This window comes from Marmota monax, unplaced genomic scaffold (assembly GCF_021218885.2).
Source record: "Marmota monax isolate L192 unplaced genomic scaffold, Marmota_monax_Labrador192_F-V1.1 WCK01_AAM20220418_F8-fsc00010, whole genome shotgun sequence".
Classification (NCBI taxonomy): Eukaryota; Metazoa; Chordata; class Mammalia; order Rodentia; family Sciuridae; genus Marmota; species Marmota monax.
In genome coordinates, this window is record NW_026692321.1 from 21300530 (window position 1) to 21314214 (window position 13685).

General features: G+C 42.8%; 1 protein-coding gene across 1 annotated transcript in view; it reads right to left on the reverse strand.

Annotated features, from left to right (window-relative positions):
* Positions 1 to 13685, reverse strand: part of Alk (ALK receptor tyrosine kinase) — a 668653-nt gene that overhangs the window by 310302 nt on the left and 344666 nt on the right. Inside the window, exon 4 of the mRNA XM_058578442.1 lies at positions 2048 to 2249. Within this exon, the coding sequence (XP_058434425.1) occupies positions 2048 to 2249 (202 nt within the window). The remainder of the gene's footprint in view (positions 1 to 2047; positions 2250 to 13685) is intronic.

Here is a 13685-nt window from a genome sequence, read left to right on the forward strand (position 1 = left end):
AGCCCTGGGTCCCTGGATTCACCCCAGTGTAATCCTGCTCCCTCTCTCCTGCATCAACTGACACCCTCCAGAGGGCAGGCCAGCCCCTGTGATAATGGAAAAGTCACCTCGGGAAGAGGATTCACTGGCCAGCCAGGTGGACCCTGAGGCTGGTGGCCATGGCAGCCTCAGTGTGAAGTTCATGGCCTGCTTATACCATGGTGGAGAAGTCTCCTAGTTCTCACCACCTGTGGAGGGAAGGTAGTACCCAAAGGCACTAGTGCCACATGCCCCTGGGCTCATCCTGCTGAGAGGTTTTAATTTGTCTGAAAATAGCACAAATGAAAAGAGAAGAGACCCAGAATCCAGTTTGGACCATGGCACTATCTATTTCTCAGTTTTCTCATATGATAAATGGGGTCTACCTAATAGTTATCAGTACAGGAAGATAAAGAGGAGAAAACCCTTTGCAAGACCCTATGGCTAGTTATACCCAAGAAGGAGCTACTCTCTCCCTGACTGCTGCACAGAATGGCACTGCCGTTCAGAAGGTGCTGAAATGTCCTGGCACAACTCCTCTCACACTCCTGGACATTCTCAGCCTGCCTTTCAGGGTGGTCTGTAACTCCGCTCACCCTGTGACATCAGTAATTCCCTGTCTCACCCACACAACACCACAAAGGACTGTCTGCAGGCTCAGCAGCCTAGAACAGCAGCCTGGAACAGCCAGTGCTTCCTGTCTCTGCTTGGCTGGGTGGCGAGGGAACCAGGAGTGCAGAAGTCAACACACAGCTCCTGAAGCTGGGCAAATACCTTTAGGATGGGACCACAGCAGAGGCCACTGCAGGCCCTGCCCATGCGTTTCTCACTGGAAAGCATCAGAGAACAGCACATCCAAAACAGTGGGGAGCCCAGCTACCTGGCACTTCTGATTGCTGGTTTATAGAGCAAGAGGCACTTTTCCCCGGGCAAAGAGGTATTTCAAAGGCAAGAGGAAGGATGTGAATTTAGGTATGAGGAGAACATCCTTCCTGACACCAAAATGTCCTTCCTTCTGGGATTTCAGTCCCTTATAGTTCTTCCAAGCACAACTGAATAGACAGGTCAGTGGTGGGGAGTGGGGAGCAGACTGCCAAGAAACTCCCAAGAAGATCACATGGCCTTATTGGCAAAGCAATAGGCTGGACTCCCCTCCTCCTGCACACCAGGAGAATGGAGGATGGGTAACAGTCATTATTCAGCTGGGACCCCTCTGAAAAGATATTTTTTTAAAGAATGAAGCCAAGTCTAAGTATAACTACAAATATGGGCTCTTCCTCCTATAGACATGTCACAAAGAAGGATCCTTTACCATTTGATTACACAGTTATCAAATTTGGGGCCCCTGGAAGCTGGAGACTTAGATGGTATTTATAATTATGAAATGAATGGAGTTTGATTTTCCATGTCACTCCCTGTAGAGATCTGATAGATCTCTGAGAAAGTGAGACCTCCAGAGAGATCAGAGGATTTTGCTGTCATAGGCACTGGGTGTAACTTTATGGTTGTGTGTGCCTCAGAGGTTCTAGTACAAAGCTCTGTTCAAATCTCTACTGAATCGGTGCTGGTGTGCTATCCCTAACTAATTCTCCTACACCCCTGTAGGACCTCTTGGGTGGCCACAGTAGTCTTTCTTTTCCCTTCCTGTCCAAGTTCTGCTGGTAAAACCTAGTTCCTAGCATATTAAATTATTTTAATTTCAGCCATTTAACATTCTCTTTAGCCATTTTCTTCTTGGCTCCATCTGGGCTTTGGGAAATGAATATCTTTAACATCTACACATTAAATGGCCACTCTGACAGCTGGTCCTCTGGCCTCTGGAAGGACCACTAGCCAAGGGCGGTCAGAGGGACCCACAGATCAATGCCTAAGACATTACCCAGGGGATATTAGCAGTAATGGTTCAATCTGGACCTACCTATTAAAGGACAATTGTGAGTTTTAAGTAGATGTCACTGAGTCTGGAAATTTGCAGCCAAAAACCAAATTGCCTTTTATAAAATCAGTTTGGGACAGTGGAAGGACTTACCCATGCTTCCCAGGAGTGGGTACCAGGAGAATCTCTCTTCCAGCCTCATTGTGGGGCAGCAGCTGGGCGACATACCTCCCAGATGGCTGCAGGTGCCTGTGCACCGAGACAGCCAGCGTGCAGTGCTCACTGCTGCTCCTCATCCAGGGGCTCAGGATGGTGTGCTTGGAGTCTGCTGAGGTGTTGAGGAGGAGGAAGGAGCCTGGAAAGAGACAGGAAAAGTGAATCTGCAGATGTTTCCAAGCAGAAGAACCAACAGCAGCTCTGTGGGAGGACCCAGAGATCAAAAGCATCCAACGTCAGAGATGCTAGAGATCTTTCTCACCTTCTTTGCACACACTGCTCTCTCCTTTCTTTGCTGATTTCTTTTCTTTTCTTTTTTTTGCAACTATTATGACCTGATGTAGTGGGACAGCAATTTCCTCAGTAGGCTTTAAAACGAGTCAGGTTGAGGGTCTAACCTCAGCTCTGCTACTTACTAGCTCTATGTCTTCAAATTTTTCATCTGTGAAACAGGAACAAAACATGTCTTTCAAAGAACTCCTGCTCCTTCCCTTACTGGCTGAGTGATCTAGGGCAATGCATTTACTTTCTCAGGTTTCAGTTTCCTTGTTTATAAGATGGGGTGAAAAATGTTGGCCGAACTCAATAATCTCTTAAGATCCCTTTCAGTTCTGTGTCTATGAGTCATGTGGATTTGTAACAGGTTTCCCTACAAATCCCCCCAGTGCTGTGCCTATAGCCAAGTTTTCCTGTGGGACAAGCCAACCCTGGTTCCAGTGGCACAGGCCAAATGACCTCCACAAACCTACATTTGTAGAGATTACCATCAGCAGAGCAGCAGAGCGCCGTGCACTTGTTTCAGACATTCCTTCTGAAGCGTTAATTTTACTTGCTCCACTTCTACAGGGAAGGTTTGGACCAATAGATTCTGCTTCTGCGGCAGTGGAAATCTATTCCATGTAATCCCCTCCTTCTCCAGTGGAAAACAGCTAATGAGCGCTCAGCCTTCTTAAACCACTGTCCCATGCAATTCGGAGGTTTTCTTCTACAGACAACCCAATTTACCATTCGAGCAAATGACCTCACAGCCTGTGGCAAAGAGTGATGCAGACAAAAGAGGGATTTGTGCCAGAAGCATGGCATCGTCCAAGAAGAAGGTATTGTGTCAGAGTAGGTCTAAGTGACCTCCGGTTAGGATCAAGATAAGATGAGCACAAGACTGTTTCTGGGACCCAGGGGCTGGGGTTGGTTCTCTGTACCTGTTGAGAAGTTTCAACATAGCTTAGGGGCATTTGAAAAATGCTCTCAGTAAATAAGGTTTATTCTATCCCTAATTTACAGTGTGTGCATGTGTGTGTTGGGGGTATTGGAGGGTGGTGTTCTTGTCATGGGCACAGAGGAAAGAAAGAGATTAAAGACACAGACTTAGAAGTGCAAAAATCATAGAACACAACCCTTTGCATTTCTAGAGAGGCAGACTGGAGACTCAAAACAGGGCAACAATTTGTCTGAAGTCTTATTGTAAAAGTCAAGACCAGATGCCAGGTCTCTGGAATTCTGAGCAGTGTTCTTTCCCCGGTGTCTTCCTCATCATTACACTGTGTCCTTTCCCCTAAAATATGACCATGATATCTTGGGTCCAAGGTGTGAAACTCAGAAACTCAGAGGAGCAGTTAGGGAGAAACAAGAGCAGATGGACCCTGGACTGAATTCATATTCACTCTCTGCCTTAATCTTTATGCTCTCACAATCCTTTTATTGGATGCCTATTTTGAGCAAACATTCAGGCACAGGCTCTGCTATGGGAAAATAGATATGAAGCAGTCACAGTTCTGGACTTCAAGGGACTCTAGGTCTGGTAGGGGTCAAGAGATGGCTGCAAGAACTGTACTCAGAATTAGAGATTATAAAGTCATCACACAAAGGTGGCTAAAACACCTTGGGAGGTGCCAGGAAGGAAACCCAAGTCCAGGTGGTAAGACTCAGCAAGAAAAGACCTTCAAGCAAGATCTCAGAGGGGAAGGAAAACAGAAAAATTGGCAGAACCAGCATGCACAAGTGGAGGGGAAGAGGAGGGGTACAGACATAAAGGTAGAGAATGCTCTGCTGCAGAGGGGGACACGTGGAGAGAAGAGTGGGAAGTGAGAAAGCCTGGGGTGGTAGGTGGTGGGAACAGAACAGAGAACATGTCATTCCCAGATGAAGATTTCCATTTTATTTTGTGGATTATAGGGAGCCCCAAATTCTGAGCAGGAGGGTGATATAATCAGAGAGGACTGATCTGAAGCGGGGGAGAAGAGGAGAGATAATCTACCCAACTTCGTCCTCTACCACCAGTCCACAGGAGGACAAAGGTGTGACTAAAAGCAAATCTCAGAGATTTGGTGTGTTTCTGTTATAAGGAAACGTGCCATGCTGGACGATGGCTTCTGGCAATGACTGGGGTTTCCTTTTCTGCTCTGTCCAGAGCAGGTGAGGGTCCTGGAGAATCTCTGGTAGCACAGTCTTGCTCGGGACTCTTTGGGGCTATGGTATGAAGTTAGGATGTCCTGTCCCAAGCCCTGTGTGGTCATTTACACATAAGAGAGCAACAGATATACCCTAGACTGAGACTTGGCCCTAATAATTTCAAGTTGGTAGAAATTCGGGTTGAAATCAGCAGTTATTTGAGTAGCTGAAAGAAAGAATGTGGGCTACATGAAGGGGGTTCCTCCATTTATCTCAGGAAGAAGACAAGCATGCATGGATGTGCACATAGCACACAAAAGGACCTCAACAATCAGGCTGAAGGTGCTGGCATGTTGAGGCTTGAAGCTCCTCCTGTGTTCATGCTCCTCATTCCCAGGTGTGGGAAGCATGTAAATTCTGTCTCTATAATTCAGTAATGCAGTACCTCAATAATGGGACTCTTTCAAAGCTGACTGGAAGATGGATTATTTTTCCAGTTCTAATATGTGAGATGATGTTTATATGAATTTTATTTTGTGCAACTGGACTATCAATAAAAGACTGAGCTTAAAGTATTTTCACTCTCAATGAAACTCTATAGTTGAGAGCTATCTTTTCATCAGCAGTTTTCCTCCACCAAAAGAAAAAAAAAGGAAAAAAATACATTTCATAAGCTCCTTGGGATATTGTCAGTATAAATCTTTTAGAGTCAGTGAGGATTTCTCTCTCCTCTCCCTCTTTTCCGTTTCCTGTTTATTTTGCTCGGAATAGCTTGGGGCTGTGCAAAGACTCCTGGGGTCCCTTCTAATTAAGAAGGATCGCCTGGCAGCACCCAGACCTTCACTCAGGATGGTCATGGGGGAGTGGAGAGGCAGATCAGAGAGACTTTGCTTGCTCGGTGCTGGGATGGGTATTTCCCTGTATTACTGGATTGCATTGATATGTTCCATGATTAAGCATGAGCTAGCTATTATTTCTACCTCTGGTCACAATACAAGGACATATTGCTCTCATCTCAACCAGCAGGGTATATACCACCAGCCTACAGCCAAGGGCCACGAACCTAGAGGTTAGATAGGGTCTTTCAGATTCAGGCTCTGTCTTTCTGCAGTCCTATAGGACTTAGACAAATGATTTAAGCTTTCTAAATCTTAGTTTGATCAAATTTAATGTAGGTATAGTCTACCTTATATGGCTACCTTCTATGACTGCTGTGAGTTAACTTAAGGAGCATGTACCAAGAAGCCAGCACAGTGCCTGGCCCATGGTAGACATGTGACTAATACCAATGTCCTGTTGGAGGAATGTCTTAGTCTGGAACTCTTTTGATCGGGCACCAAACTCAGAAGCAGAAGGACTGATATTCAGCCCTTGCTCCGCCACTATCAAGTTTCCTTTGTTTATAAAATGCAAGATTGGATAGAGTCTCTCTAAGGATTCTTGCAGTTCCAAACTGTCAGTAATTCTATCTGCCTGACCACAATGTTATCTATGTGAAGGAACCAAGGCAAGTCTCCAAGCCTCTAAGCCCTAAACACTTCTTTTAATTTATCTCTCTGAGGGTTCTATACCAACAGTTTCAATCAATTGGCCAAACATACCATGAACTTTCCTGTGGAGAAGCAAGCTGCCGCCGTTCCCTGCTCTGTCTTGCTTTCTCCCAGTTTACGCGAACCCAACCTAGTAAGGTTTCCTTGTCCTGGTCATTTTTTTGTTTCTGTAGCTGTTTCTGCTGCAAGGCGGGTGTCACCTTTAACTGTCTGGTATTTAACACAATGCTTGCCATGTGGCCAATGTTCAAGGATCTTCAAAATCGAAATAATATATACACATGACAACGAATCAAATAGAGAAGAATAGCTCATAATAATCATTTTTAAAGAACTGTCTCCAAACTCCTCTCTTCCCAACCAAGTCCCAAATACTGGAAGGAATATTTTGAAGTAATTTCTAATTTCTTTCGGTGACTACCTTCACAATTCTAAATATGAAGATCATGTTCTTTGGGGGAATAAGAACCAGAGACAATTTACATTGATGATGCAAAAAGGAAAATGACACTACCCCCTTCTAATTTCGATTTTTAAGATTTTCCTAGGTTTTAAAATCACCATTCCCTCTTTTTATTGTTTTCCTATTTAACCTTACCTAGGACATTCATGGCTTGTTCCAAATCCTGGCCCAGGTCCTGGCTGTGAGACGGGGTTATTGTCCTTCTTGCCCTTTCTTGTACTTCTCTCCTGCCATATGCAACCACCAGAGCCTGCTGCACTTTTTATTTACCTTGTCAAGGTTGTGTAAAAATGAGTAAGGCTTTTGTGTTCTGTTTGCAGGTTAATGCTGAACATTGAAAATCAATAAACAGCCCTTTTATACTGATGACTATATATTTTTTTCACTGCAGTGAATAAGAGTTATAGTTACAGTTTTCTCTATAGGTCCCAAAACTACACCCCACTCCAAGGAGAATGCTTCCAGAGTCACCAGGATCAGATGAAGTCTCTCCCTCCTTCTCTCTCAGTATTACATTGCTGCGTGTTAAAATTGCGGTGCATTTTAATTTGCCTTATGTTTGCATGAGGACTTATTTGGGTGGGTTTCCCCATATACACAGTGGGCATGTCTAATTCCTTTCTTTCTTTCATTTATTTTATATCTGTTCTCATCATATCACTGACACTGGATGTGTTCCTTGAAAACCCATCCCGTCTCCTTGAAGACGCTGATGTCCTCTTTTAATTCATACCAGTTGTTTTGTGGGTCTTTAATACAGCTACTATTCTGAAATTTCTTTTCACTTGGGCTTTTATATTAGTCTATCATCCTCAGGAGACATCCTCAGAGTGAATTTTTTTTGTGTGAATCTTTGAATATCTGACATATATTTTTTTTCCCCACCATCACACTGGGTTGATAGCTTTCCTGGCTACGGTTTCTAGTTTAGAAATTTTGCCACAGCACTATAAAGGCCTCACTTCAATGTTTCCTAGTAACAGTGAGATCAAGGAGAAGTCTGATACTGGTTTTATTTGTAATTTCTTTGTAGCTGATCTGTTTTTTTCTCTTTGGGCATTTGGAGAATCTTTCTTCAAAGTTCTGAAATTTCATTCAATGAATATAGATCTGGTGGCATTTGATGGACTCTTTAAATCTCTGGGCAAATTTTTTTTTTTAAAATTTCTCTGATAATTTAATTCCCCATATTCTCCGTCTTGAATCTTTCTGAAGCATTTTATCTTTTGAGTTAACTTTTGTTATGTGATTTATCTTTGTTTTCTGCATCTTTCTTTCTTTCTCATGCAGCTGGGTTGGTTGTATGGGGAACAATCTTTGCTCAGCCCCTGAGGTTTAAACAGGAGACTAGGAAGCCTGTTAGGAACTATATGGAATAGACGGGACGCTCCTTGTTCTTTATGTCAGAATTTGCCTAATGGCAAGTGTTTAGGGGCAGGTGCCTGATCCCAGAGACATGAAGGATGTCAGTCTGGGCATGAACACTCCCATTGGCTGATCTGGTTCTCTCACTTCACTTAAAAAAAAAAAATCTCCTATGGTTAAGCATTGTGCTCCCTTCTGCTCTGGAAAAAAAAAAAAAGATCAAAAAGTGGGTAGAGGCCATCACAGTTAACCAGAGAAACTTTCATTCTTCTTCTTCATGCTCACACTTCTTTCCAGGTGAGCCCTCAGCAGGTGGGCTCCCTCCTGCTCTAACCCCCTTTGCACATTCTGGGCTATGTCCACTTTATTTCCTCCATGGACAACTTCTGTCTCCCTTTGTGCATGAGAAATAATTCCCGCCTCCTCTCCTGTTCTGTTTGTTATTCAGAATTTATTCCTCTGTTGACTTCTTTAATGGACCTTCAGTAGGCTTTCCAGGAGAGGAGACAAATGTATGCTCAATCCACCTTACTGCCTCTTAATCACATTCTTTGAGTGAGAACACAAATAAACTAATTCATGGATGGATGGATTTCCATCTCCATCAATAAAACACAATCCTGGCATCATTGGCTAATTGTCCACAGTGCAATAAATGATTAAATCATTATTACAAGGTATTACTCATTCAGTTGATCATGATACTGTTCATGTTAGGTGGGAACTGGCACGGTGGAGGTTTAATGGGTTGGAAGATGGATGGAAGTGCTATGTGATGTGCACTGGCCTCACACCAATGCACACTGGAGACACAGGACAGTGAACATGGCCATGCCAGCAGCGGGAGCCCTGGCACAGGACCCAGAGAACCTTCCATGGAACAACAGCCAACATGTGTTAATTGAAATTGTGAGAAAGCTCTGTGATCAAATCAGTGTGAAGATTTCTGGGGTCACCAGAAGTAAAGACGCTTTTTATGCCAATAAGAGCTGTGACTCTTCAGGGGAGGAACATCGAGTGAGGTATTGCCCAAACTCCTGGGTGCATGGAACCCTTTTGCCATTATGTGTTGTGTACCATGGAAAATACTTTAAAAACACTCCTCCAGACTATTTTTGTCCCAGAAACCATTTATGGAAAGTAATAGAGGAAAAAGAAGGCAAAACAGAGGAAAATAATATATCTATATCGAAATCTGCATCATGTATCTCTATCTAAGCCAACTCATCTTCTCTGATTTTCGTGCTTTCCTCTCATCAGGATCCAAGCTTCTGTGTCACAATCATGCTTTTGGAAAAGTTCTTTTGAATTATTGCTCTGCTCTCTCTGAGGAGACTTAAAAACACTGCTACCACATTTCATATCTGACTTGGAGAATGTCACAGATAAAAATAAACATGGTGATCACATAACTTAATTGCTTGTTGCACTGGGGAGAAACCAAACAGCAAAGGGTCTCAGGACTTGCTCAAGGTCACATTGCATGTCAGTGGTGGATCTGGGATTTGGAGCAAGGTTTTCAGAATCCCTGTGGGGGAGAATACTGGGTATCTGCCAGTGTGTGATAGGAATCTACAGCAATGTCCTTGGTCAAATGCCCTGTGGGCTCCGCTGACACCAGACATCTTTTTCCTTTCTCGGCACTTCCATAGCTCTGAGGCTCAGGCCCAGCAGCTGAGCAGCTCTTCAGCCTGACTGTGCTCAGAGGTCACAGATGAAGGCTCGGACAGGTGATATTCAGAGGGAGGATCCATCCTCCGTTCTAATTCACTCTCAGAGGCTTAGGGTAGCCCCATGATAGCTGGGCAGTATTTGAGGGTCTTTTCTTTTCATGTGGTCTTATAAATTGGCCAAAGCCAATGGAACCACTGAGGAGTCCCCTTATTGTTTATTTTTCAAATTTGAATTCTATTACTCTATGTAGTCTTGACTCATGCAAAGTTTTTAAAGCAGAATTCTGAAATTTAGAAGACAAAGTAGGCATGCTTTGCCTTAATAATGAGGTAACAGAAATACAGAATGTCAAAGATGCAGGGGCTTTTGGAAATCATTCAGCCCAATCTTTCACCTGCAGGTGAGGAAACAGCCCAGCAATGTAAAGAGATTTACTTCCACAGCAAGTGGCTGAACTGAGCTAGGACCAGGCCTTTGGGCACATTTGGTGTCTTACTCTGTCTCAATGTGATATATTTGAAATCAGCTCTGCTATCCTCTACTACCAGGGCACAAATGTATTGCTTTTCTGCACCTTAATTTGGAAGCATTTGGAAGAGAAATACTGTCAGTTTTTGAGATCAAATGATTAGAAAAAAACAGTGTGTTCATTAAGGAAGGGGAGAGGGGGAAGGAGTTGAGTTTTCCTGATAGTGTTATTAATCTTAACACAATGAATTCAGTTGTAGTCTAGAAATATTGATATATTTGCACATTTAGTGGAATTCTATAAACTCAAAATGCAAAATAACCTCTCAGGCCCAAGATAACTGAAGCAAAAGTACCCTAGAAATGATCAGAGCTATTTATGCTTGCATATGTAGCAGTGCGTTTTGTGTGTGCACATATGTAGATACATACATGCATATGTGTGGATAGGATCCTGTGGACATGTATGTGGGATATGTTTTTATAACTCTCCATTTCAATCTGTGACCCTATTAAAAAAGAAAAAGTATGCTCAGGGGAGACACATAGGTGGTGTTCTTAAAGCGACAGATTTACATTTAGGAAGACGGGGGAAAGCCAATGATCTCTACATTCTGAATATGTGTCCTGGGATGTCAGCAGAAAAAGATAATAAAAAGCAAACCAAATAAATAGGAGGAAACAGAAGCTAAAGTGCTGAGAAACCTTTTTCTCCCTAAGAACTCATTTTGGTAATCCTCGAGGAAAATAGAAAAGCACTTGATCTGACGAGAGAGAGAAAGGGGAATAAAATGAAAAAGAAACAACTGATTTAATTCAATGAGAAACGGGAGGAAGGAGAGAGAACAGTACCTGCTGCAGGAGGAGTAGGGTGGACAGGGAGGGAGTCAGGGGACAGAGTCGCTTCTGAAGGACAAAATCCATTTTGGAGAGAAAGAATCCCAAGATGGAATTTTCCCTTTCCTGCCTGGGTTTTCAGCTCTGGAATCAGATTCTATAACTTTTGCTCTAAGTCCTACATTGTCACAGTATAAAAATCTTCCATGTTACTTGTTCAATTTTGGGGCATTTCACCGATTCTTGTTAAATTAAAAATTTTAGAAAGCATTTTTTTTTTTTTACCCATTTGCTTGCAGGACTCTCAAAGGATGCTAGACTCATAATGATAAATTCTGGTGTCCTACGTACCATGGCTCTCAGACACCCCACTACAGAAGGAGCACGAACCGTGGGCAAATAGTAATAAGCAAGCCATGTAGCCCAGAAGCCAGGGAGGCTGAGGATGCACCACTGTGTGCCGTGTCGCTTGCCTGCTGGACAGGTTATTGAGAGCCGCCCCTATTCCTCTGTGTTGTTCAGAAGAAGAAATGCAGGAGCCAGAAGGTGAGGACTCTGCATGGAATGGCAGCAAGGCTGAGTTCTCAAAGGTTCTAGAAAGACCTGAGCTGCTTCTAACTGGTCTTCCGTTTCTAGTTTACCCAACCCCCACATCATCTGGGCACAGCAGCTACAGCCATGAGTTGCCACGCCTTGTTTTAAACTCCTCAGCAGCTTCCCACTGACCACAGACTAAAATCCAACTGGCTCACTTGGTCTACAAGAAAGGCCAGCAGGAAACTGACCATAGCAGATTCCACAGTGTGACTGGCTTGGCTCCTGGAGGGACTTCCTTATTTCTTACTCTTATCTTTTATTGAGACTGGGAGTTTAAAAAAATGACCCGATGTAACCAGCCTTTCCTGCAGGTAGGAGTTGCCTGTGACACAGTTCTGGGCAGCGAAATATAAACAAAATTGTACTTATCCTGTTGCCAGGTTCAGCTAAAGAAAATACCTTGTACAATGTAAATTTCAGATAAATGATGAGATACATATAAAATATATATACATATATTTTATGCCAGGGATTGAACCCAGCAGCACTTAATCACTGAGCCACATTCCCTGCCCTTTTTTATATTTTATTTAGAGACAGGGTCTCGCTGTGTTACTTAGGGCCTTGCTAAGTTGCTGAGGCTGGCTTTGAATGTACAATTCTCCTGCTTCAGCCTCCTGAGCTGCTGGGATTACAGGCGTACTCCACTGTGCCTAGCCTAATGAGCAATCTTTTTAGAACAAATATGTCTCAGGTAGTACACGGGACATGCTTATACTACTACTACTGCAACTAATGATAATCATTTGTTGTTTATCTGAAACTCACATTTAACTAGGCATCTTGTTTTAATTGGTGACCCTATGTGCTGGAGAGTCTTGGGGAAACTTTCCCTTTCTGCTTCTTTCTGCTTCTTCATACCTAGAACCTTGATATAATGCCTGGAGGTGTGGCAGCTATCTTGTGACCATGAAGTGATGAGCATGAGCATGTGGAATAGGGAAGTACTAAGAGTCCATTCACTGATAGTGTGCCGAATTGCCTGTCTCTGATGTTCTAGCTACAAAAAACCAAATGCCTGAGATCCTAATCCGGGTAAGGTACTCTATGGGGGGCTTGTATTGTTTGTAACTGATGCCCAGTGTTGGGATCTTGTCTGTCTTAGGCTGGCTGACAAATGCCTAGGACAATACCAGGGACAGTGTTCCTTCAATAAACATTTGCTGGATAAAGAAATGATATGGAACAAGAAAGGGGAGAAATCATTTATTTCCTGGATCTTATCTAAAATAGTGTCAAACTTCTTATTTATACCAGGGGAGGGTGTTTTTCCCCTTTGAACTGACTGGTAACTACAGAAGGGCTATTACTTACAACACAGAACAAATCAATTTTTTTTTAAATGCCTGCATGTTTGGAGTCTTAAGCCAGTGTTTTTCAAATTGTAGCTTGTAACCCATTAGTGGACCATGAAATCAATTTATTGGGTCATGTCCCGCATCAAAAAAGGAGGAGGAGAGAGGAAGAAGAGGAGGAGGAGATGAGCAGGAGGAAGAAATGGGTGAAATTTAAAGGTATCTTTATTGTGACTCTCCTTTGTGAAATAGGGCTACTGATCTGTATGTACACACTCTCACTCACACTCACTGAGGTTCATGTGTCCTGTGTTATACAAAATTTATTTCTTCTTGGGCATTACATTTTCTAAAAAATTGAAAGCCGAAAGCTGGTCTCAAGATGAGTATTGCTCAAATTTCAAATCACCATGTGTGGAAATTGCAGTGAATTACCTGGCCCAGTCCTCGTCCCCGAGCCCCCTCTCATTAGCAGGGTGACTTTGGGAGGAGAAGTGATCTCTTTGGATGGCATTTTATGATTTATAAAACTCTCACACAAACCATTTTATATCAAACCAGTGAAACAGATGCTGTCCCCAGGGACAGCTGTGAGACTACTGAGTACCTGGAAGGTGGCTGAGGAGACTGAGGAACCGAATTCTTTCTTTAATTTTCACTAACTTAAAAAAATGAATATTTGGTTCAATTATTAGAAAAATATATTTGGAGCAGCTTGGGTATGGGAGTCTAATTTTTCAAATATAAACTTTATGAAATACAGATTAAGTATTTTGGTTGAAAATGTAGTTTCCAAATAGAATTATGCTGTCAGTAGAATGCACACTGGATTTCAAAGAGTTAGGCTAGAAAAAAAGAATATGCCACATTTTGTTAGTAAATTTGATATTGATTATGGGTCAAAATGATAGTATTACACGTTTTTTTAGGTTTAAACC